This window comes from Notolabrus celidotus, chromosome 8, assembly GCF_009762535.1.
Source record: "Notolabrus celidotus isolate fNotCel1 chromosome 8, fNotCel1.pri, whole genome shotgun sequence".
Taxonomy (NCBI): domain Eukaryota; kingdom Metazoa; phylum Chordata; class Actinopteri; order Labriformes; family Labridae; genus Notolabrus; species Notolabrus celidotus.
Genome location: NC_048279.1, coordinates 27,194,544 through 27,203,488, shown reverse-complemented (window position 1 = coordinate 27,203,488; position 8,945 = coordinate 27,194,544). Strand labels below are relative to the sequence as shown.

The following is an 8,945-nucleotide window of genomic DNA, read 5'->3' as shown; positions in this document are numbered from 1 at the left end:
ATCTTAAGCATCTTTAAGCTTACAGTCCTGTTTTGTCAGTAGTGTTTATTGTGTGTGTGTGAGTGTGTTTCAGAGTATATATGCAGAATATGAGAAAAGACACATGTTGTCAGATAACGTATGCCATGTCAGGAAGAGCCAGAACCAGAAGTCACCCGGAGAGTCACAGAGAGAATGAGGGAGATCTTTTAAAGCTGGAGGGCAACATAACAGGTGCAACTCATCTAGCTGGTGACCCTGAGCCGGGGTAGACACAGAGTGGCCTGAGGTGACAGGGTTGTCACAACACACACACACACACACACACAGACACACACACACACGGTTGTTTTTTTAGGGGGGATGTCACCGTTGGAGGATTAATTTAAAGGATTTCATGTGAAGTCACTATGCATTGTTAGTATTATGCATAATAATGATAATAATTCCAAACTTTTGTGTCATTAGCAAAGAGCCAACATCGAGATAAGATAAGATCCCCTCTTTCAGTCAAGACTCAGCCTCATATGTCAGTCAGTATAGAGACACCTGATGAAGTGAGCTGCAGGGTAAAAATGATGTGTATTAATATCTGTGTTCACACCTATCAGGCTCAAATGAACCATACTTTATGTAACTGTTGATGAGATAGGTCCCGGATGATTTGCTGTAACCTTCACATGCTAAAAGCTCCATACAACAGCATTCTACTTCTATTACCAAGCTTAAATGCTGTCATGCTAACATCACTTGCTGTCTAGTTTTAGTGTGCTGCGTAGCTGGCGTCACAAGATGACTGTTTGACTGTCTGTTTGCGCTGCTATCAAATTAGGCATATCACTTCATTCTCTTCTCTAGGAGGGGGTAGAGTGTACAGACTAACCAGGCGGGGATGAGCTGCAGCCTTCAACAGGGTTTTCATCCTGGCTCTTCCTTCCCTGAGCTCTTTCTATTATCTTTCTAAATACTTTTCTCTGTTGGCATTTGATAACTCAGATGATGTGTTTGTGTTTTTATGTAGCCTTTATTATTATTATTAATATTAATAATAATAATAATAATAATAATAATAATAATAATAATAATAATAATAATAATAATAATAATAATAATAATAATAATAATACAGTTTATTTATATAGCACTTATCAAAACAGATGTTACAAAGTGCTTTACATCATAAAACCCACAATAATAAACAAACCATGAGGGGGACACATACAGTATAGAGCTAGCAAAACTATTTAAGAGGAACATCTTAAAGGAACGGCTGAATAAAAGAGTAAAAGAGAAACTACTAAAAGCAATTAAAACAATAAAACATTTAAAATCAGTAAAACAAATAAAAAATGAGTGAATAAAAGAAAAACATTAAAAAAAAGTTAATTAAAAAGAAATAGAGCATCATGGATAAAACAATATTACAAGAAGGCCTTTCGAAAAATATATTTTCAGCTGTGATTTAAAAGATGTTATGTTACAGCTGAAAGTCTTAACATCTGAAGGCAACAGAAAAAGTCAACCTAACAGGAAGATAGATCAACAGATGGATCTTTTATTGTCCTTTTACAGGGAAATTCATTGCCACATTTTGTACAGAGGATACATACATATAGAACAGGGGTGTCAAACTCATTTCAGTTCAGGGGCCACATTCAGCCCAATTTGATCTCAAGTGGGCCGGACCTGTAAAATCATAACATAATAACCTATAAATAACAAAAACTCTAAATGTTTCCCTTTGTTTTCAAAAAAAAGGTACAAGTACATTCTGAAAATTTTTATATTTCATGAACTATCTTTTTACAAAAACAGTTGTTGTATTTCTCGCCATGATGAGTCTCATATAGGGCAATATATTATATTCTTTAAGCCCTGAAACCTGCTGTAAACACACCAAACACACAGGTTACCCATTCACCTGACACAGAGTGTAATGTTTACTGCAAAAGAACAGATAGATTATACTAGACCTTTATGGACCCCCCAGCCGGTCCAAAAAGTCTATGATTTTCCACCGGATTATGCAAATATTCTTTTTCTTCACTTTGAGAAAAAAAAGTCCCGGAGTGCCATTCAGGTGCCCCCCTGTTGGACAAATTTGAAATACCAGTTACATTTATTGAAAAAGTGCAGTCAATGTCTTCTCTGTAATTTCAAAAGTCATCCTGTGGGCCGGATTGGAACCTCTGGCGAGCCGGTTTTGGCCCGCGGGCCGTATGTTTGACACCCCTGATATAGAACATCCACAGCACCTCTACCTGAAAAACATCCATACAGTCCACATCTACCCCTGTACAACCCCAATTCCCAAAAAGTTAGGATGCAGTGTAACATGGTGATAAAAGCAGATGTGGATACTTTGCAGACCATTTAAACTGTATGTGTAAATTGTGCAAACACAAGAAATCAAGCGTTGAAACTGAAAAATATATCATTTTATAAAAATATGTACTCATATCAAATTTCATGCATGCAACAGGTTTCAAAAAGTTGGAATAGGGGCGAAAAAACACTGAAAAGTTGTGTCATGCTGACAAAGAACATGTGGAGGAACACCTTAAGACAAATAAGGTTAACTTGAAAGAGGTTAATAATAAAAATGGCATCCTAGAGAGGCTGAGTCTCTGAGACGTGAAGATGGGAGGAGGTCCTTCACTCTGTCAGAGACTGCATGAGCAAATAATTCACAGGGTTTTTTCATCTACACTACATCAAATCATTAGAAAATGTAAAGGCCAAATAGCCAAATTGCCGTGATCTTTGTGCCTTCAGGCCGCTCTGTATTAAAAAGAGGAAATACTCTGTTGTTGAAATCGCTGCATGGGCTCACAATTGCGTCTCATAGTCTGTGATTACAGTTTGTTGCTGCATCCATGAATGCATGGTAAAACTGTAATATGCTAAGGGAAAAAATATATATATATATTCTTGCAAGAAGTGTATACAGTTGTTTCTGGGGGGTAAAAATAACGCCTTTGTAAGGAGCTGGGTGGATTGACAATTCTCCTCCAATCCTGCCCTCAGACGACAAGTACAGGTAGAAGTCAAGTTTAGACCAACTATATACATTAGGGGGACAACACCTGAGCTGAAAAAGACTCCACTAACCACCCTGTTACCCAGCTCAGGGTGAGTTGGTGTAAATATCACATGAGAAGGCTCAACAGCTCATCTAATTACAAACATGTCTAATGTGAACCGTCTAGTTTTAAATGTATAAGGACAAAATTGAATTTAAAATGATTTGTTATTATTACAGCACTATTTTACAGCAATATCAAGCCTTTGTGAGCTAAACAGACTAAAATGTACATAGACCATAGGATACCAACTAACTGTTAAATCACTCATCAAGACCAAAAGCCTTCACAGCGGCGTAGATCCTCTCTTTCTCTGCATTTGCACCTCTCACTGCACCTCTCTCTGAGTTCATCATGGTGAAGATGGCAGCCGAATGACAAATAGGTTGAACTCCAAGTTAAAATGTTCTTGTCCAATACTCCACAGTGATACATCCCCTCATCTTCTTGAGTTGTTCTAAAAATGATCAGATTGCTCATACTCTTGTAATTGTCTGCATCAAATCTTGGAGGAGAAAACTCTGGCTCATACTTAGGCGCTACCAATGTACTCAGTGTAACGATTAATTTCAGAGTTTCCCCGGCACTCTGCTTGAACCAGTAGATTATTTCCGTTGATTCCCCAGAAGTAACGCACGTTAAGGTCACAGGTTCACCAACTTGAACTGTTTTCACTGGAATCAGCGGATCTAAATGAAAACAATAAAGACAATAAATTCAAAATTAAATAACAATTGGCATAAAGGCATTAAAAACAGAGTTCACATTAAGAACTCTTCATCAGATACAAAAAGTTATCAGTCAGGTGGACTCTATTATTTATTACTTACACGCCTGATGGAAGAGAAGCAGTGTAATCCAGAACACAATCATCTTGACACTGTCTCTTTTTTAGAGACTTCTCAGTTATATTGTCACTGAACACGGTGACGTAGGCTTCAAAGTCACTCCTTCAAATGCACCTCATTGGTTATCTCAATAGACATCAACGTGCATTTCCTACCACATGCTTTGTGCTTGTTATAAAAAGCATCAAACACGTATCCACTCCCTTCAATGTTTCATTTAGAAATCACGCCTAACTCTCACCAGATTATAGAACTCTGAAACATGTAGTCTGAACATGGATTAGATTCATTTCTTTGCAGATTGTTCTGAATCCCCTTAACATTTAACCCTGAAATGTTTATTTAATCTTAACATATCTAAAAACAATTTCAGAAGACATGGTGATGTATCACTGTGCACTAGTTGCTAGAACTAAGATCACTTGATATAGGACCTGTTTGTCTTTTTTATGTAGCTGATGTTACTGTTACCCACTCGTCATTTGCATGGGAGAAGAGGGGAGAGAAAAGAGAGGAAATACAAAGAGAAGAAAATGAAGTGATATGCTTTATTTAATGGCAGCGTGACAGACTTGGCTTGTGACTGCAGCTATGCAGCACACTACAACTAGACAGCAAGTGATGTTAACATGGCAGCGTGCAAGTTTGATAATAGAAGTAAAATGCTGTTGTATGGACCTTTAAGTATGTAAAGGTTACAGAAAATCATCCTTGACCTATCTCACCAACAGTTACATAAAGTATAGTTCATTTGAGTCTGATAGGTGTGAATACAGATATTATTACACATCATTTTTAGACTGCAGCTCACTTCATCAGGTGTCTCTATACTGACTGATATATGAGGCTGAATCTTACTTGTAAGAGGGGACTGGATCTTCTCTTATCTTGATGCTGGGTTGTTGCTAATGATATAATAGTTTGAGCTAATTATTATCATTATTATTATCATTCATTTATTTATTTTGTACTATGCACAATATAAACAGTGTATCGTGACTTCAGTGAAATGTATGTTTGTGTGGGTATGTAAGTGTGTGTGTGTGTGTGTGTGTGTGTGTGTGTGTGTGTGTGTGTGTGTGTGTGTGTGTGTGTGTGTGTGTGTGTGTGTGTGTGTGTGTGTGTGTGCATGTGTGCATCTGTGTCTGTTTTGCAGGGGCGTGTCCTGGCTCGGGGTCACCAGTTAGATGAGCTGCACCTGTTTTGGTGCCCTCCAGCTTTAAAAGATCTCCTTTCTCCCTCATACTCTCTCTGACTCTCCGGCTGACTTCTGGTTCTTGCTCTCCCTGACATGGCATATGTCATCTGACAATTTGTGTCTTTTCTTATATTCTGCATATATACTCAGAAACACACTCACACATACACTAAACACTACTGACAACACTTTAAGTTGAGGTTACTCATCTTTTTGTAAATAAATTACTGTTTTTCTTTTGCCAACTTGTGTTTGTCTCACTCTCTTGCTACAATTAATGAGCCGGCTTGTGGCTTTGTGTGTGTGTGTGTGTGTGTGTGTGTGTGTGTGTGTGTGTGTGTGTGTATGTGTGTGTGTGTGTGTGTGTGTGTGTGTGTGTGTGTGTGTGTGTGTGTGTGTGTGTGTGCGTGTGTGTGCATGTGTGTACGTGTGTGTGCGGGTATGTGTGTGTGCGTGCATGCTTGCTTGCTTGTGTGTGAGCGCGCGTGTGTGTGTGTGTGTGTGTGTCTTTGTGTCAGAACATGAAGCAATAGAACTGTGAGCTTAATGATGCTTACGATGGTTTTATCTGTCTCATATTCATTGTTAGTCAAATGTTAAACTCAAATGAAGCTAAAAAGAGGTTAAAGTACCTCACACAGCTCGCTGCAAGATTTGTGTGACCTCCTCCTTTAGATTCACTGAAGGAGTTCACTCACAGAGTCGTTTAAACTGATGGATGTATCAGATTAATGAGAAAAGTGTTAAAATGTCCAGAACTCAAAAATGTAAAAATGAATCTCTCTGTTTGAAACTGAAAACATATTTTTTTATTGCAGCTGTTTACAATAACTTTCAGGTGAAGACAAGGAGAGTTTGTCAGATTGTACAGTTTATTCTCACACAACAATAATGGTGGAAATAAAAGTAAAATATGCAACAAAATATGTTATGGGCTTAATATTTCCTTGATAATCGAGCAATTGGATGCAGGGTTCAGATTGATCATATTCAACAGTATCAGCATCTAACTTGAGCGTACACCCCGTCCTCAACTAACTCTCTCTTCTTTCTGCCTCTTGATTTTTTTGCAGAAAAATTCAGTGCAGCGTAGTTCAATTCATCATCAGCGCCAGTCTGTACAGAGACATAAAGTAGTAAAACAAACAATAATATAAATATAACAGTGTCTGTTTCAAGTATCAAGATTTATTTTGTGTTATCACTTGTGATATCACTTACTTGTAGGCATGCGCTGTCAGCTTGTGCTTCTGAAATTTCACTTTCCAATCCTGGAGATAAATAACACGATGAAAATTCATATACATGGATAAATGTGCTTAACTTGACTCTTCACATGAGAGGAGAATGTCTTTAGAGAAGATTTTAGATTGAAACTGTTGACTGTTTTCTAAGTAATAGTGTTAAAAATATTTAATATTTATTTATTTTTTATATTTATTTTTTTACAGCACTTACCTTTAAGTTGTTCAAGCGCTTTTTGTTTGCATAAGAGGACAACGTTTCCAACAACAGAAATGAACAGGCAGACTATTAATATCCCCATGGCAATCCATTCTGGATGAGTTTTCACTGGAAAACAAACAAAGCCACTCGTCAGTCGTGATGTTACCAACATGTTTTGAATATTTCCTCCGTTAATGGATGCCAAGTCATACCGATTTCCACTTTTGACCCATCTCCAAATAAGATCTGTCCACATGTGGCCACAGCACAGTAGTAAGTCCCAGCATCAGAGGAGCTGACGCTCTTGGAGAAGTGATAAACACAGCTTTTCTGAGTGTCAGATCTCTGCTCACATTCACCACGTCTGTTTTCATCAGTGTAGATGATGTCTGGATGGAATCTATCTGATCTGGATCTGAACCAGTACACACTGTGACCTCCTGGACATGTTTTATTCTCAGAGTCAGAGAGGACTGAACACTGCAGAGTCATCGGGTCTCCCGGACGGATAGGATCAGAGACTGTCGACGACTGAACAACAGTCAAGTTTGATGTCCTCGGAGGGTGTCCTGTAAAAAAGCAAAACAAAACACAGACCAGGAGGTCTTCAAATGTCAATACACAGAGTAAAGTAGTTTTAAGTTATGTTCATGGAGAATTTGTGCTTTCCAAGGATCCTCATTGGACAAAGGACGATAGAAGAGGTTGTGAGTTGAGATTGTTTGCAGGTGTTCACCTTGGTCAGGGTTATGATTCCCTCTAGTTTCACAGTTCATAAAGTTGGAGCCCAGTTAAACACAGAAGCTTTCTCTTCACCAAACAAACAACCAGGCGGTAAAACCCAGTCACAACAGGGAGCAGGTTCACTGTTAAAAGGTGACCAAGAGACGAGCTGTGCAGCTTCCTTTAACTCAGCTTTCTTCTCTGTTCATGATGTCAGATGACTGAAATCCTCCAGCTCAGAAATTACACAAAGACATAAAACACAATGCTTTGAGCCGGATCAAATGTCAGAGAAAGAACTGAGTCTTCAGATGAAAAACTGAATCCTTGAATTTCAACATTGACTAGATGCAGTAATTAACCTAACATGATCTTTCAAGCTATATTTCATAATTAATATAGATATTATTTCATAAACCTTTGCTGGATGGGATCTCTGCTGACATTTTAGAAAATGTAAAGAATGTATTAACAGGTAAAAGTCTAAATGTAACTTGAGTCTAACAAGTCCTGATTGTCTTGGAGGTCATAAGGGAGGTTAGATTCTGGGTGAAATGAGGACATTAATAGTATACTGAACATATCCTTTCAATTAGCTATCTTAATATGTAGGTCTATTGAATAGATAGTTAAGAAATCTCAAAAGTTGCTCCAAATAACAGTAAATAAGGCTACTGTTCTTACAGTTGTTCAGAGACGTCAGCTCAGTGTCACTGAAGTGATTCTGATCACATATTTACCTGTTAATGACAAATAGGTTGAACTCCAAGTTCCCAAACTCCAGTCCAATACTCCACAGTGATACATCCCCTCATCTTCTTGAGTTGTTCTAAAAATGGTCAGATTGCTCATATTCTGTTGAATGTTTGCACCAAATCTTGAAGCTGAAAACTCTGGCTCATACACAGGCGTTGCAAATTTAATCAGTGTCACGATTAATTTCAGAGTTTCCCCGGCACTCTGCTTGAACCAGAAGATATTTCCGATTAACTTGTCAGAAGAAACGTGTGTGAAGGTCACAGGTTCACCAACTTGAACTGTTTTCACTGGAATCAGCGGATCTAAATGAAAACAATAAAGACAATACATTCAAAATGAAATAACAATTGGCATAAAGGCATTAAAAACAGAGTTCACATTAAGAACTCTTCATCAGATACAAAAAGTTATCAGTCAGGTGGACTCTATTATTTATTACTTACACGCCTGATGGAAGAGAAGCAGTGTAATCCAGAACACAATCATCTTGACACTGTCTCTTTTTTGGAGACTTCTCAGTTATATTGTGACTGAACACGGTGACGTAGGCTTCAAAGTCACTCCTTCAAATGCACCTCATTGGTTATCTCAATAGACATCAAAGTGCATTTCCTACCGCACCGCTTTGTGCTTGTTATAAAAAGCATCAAACACGTATCCACTCCCTTCAATGTTTCATATAGAAATCACTTTTAACTCAGACCAGATTATAGAACTCTGAAACATGAAGTCTGAACATGGATTGGGTTTCATTTCTTTGCAGATTGTTCTGCATTCCCTCAACATTTGACCCTGAAATGTTTATTTGTCTTTCTAAATGTGTTTCTTTTTTTTACTTTTATTTTTTTCAAGGGCACTCACCAGCAGCAAAAACATGCTGGCTGATTACACTGCTTCTCCTTCATCAGG

General features: G+C 37.9%; 1 protein-coding gene across 1 annotated transcript; it reads right to left on the bottom strand.

The window, feature by feature from the left end:
- Positions 1 to 3,325: 3,325 nt before the first annotated feature.
- On the bottom strand, positions 3,326 to 8,522 carry LOC117817649. The gene is made up of 7 exons (XM_034690402.1): positions 8,480 to 8,522; positions 8,018 to 8,338; positions 6,767 to 7,123; positions 6,567 to 6,680; positions 6,330 to 6,379; positions 6,113 to 6,224; positions 3,326 to 3,453 (listed from the first exon to the last, which is right to left on the bottom strand). The coding sequence occupies exons 1-7, from the start codon at positions 8,520 to 8,522 to the stop codon at positions 3,326 to 3,328; spliced, it is 1,125 nt and encodes a 374-aa protein (XP_034546293.1).
- Between the last annotated feature and the right edge of the window lie 423 nt (positions 8,523 to 8,945).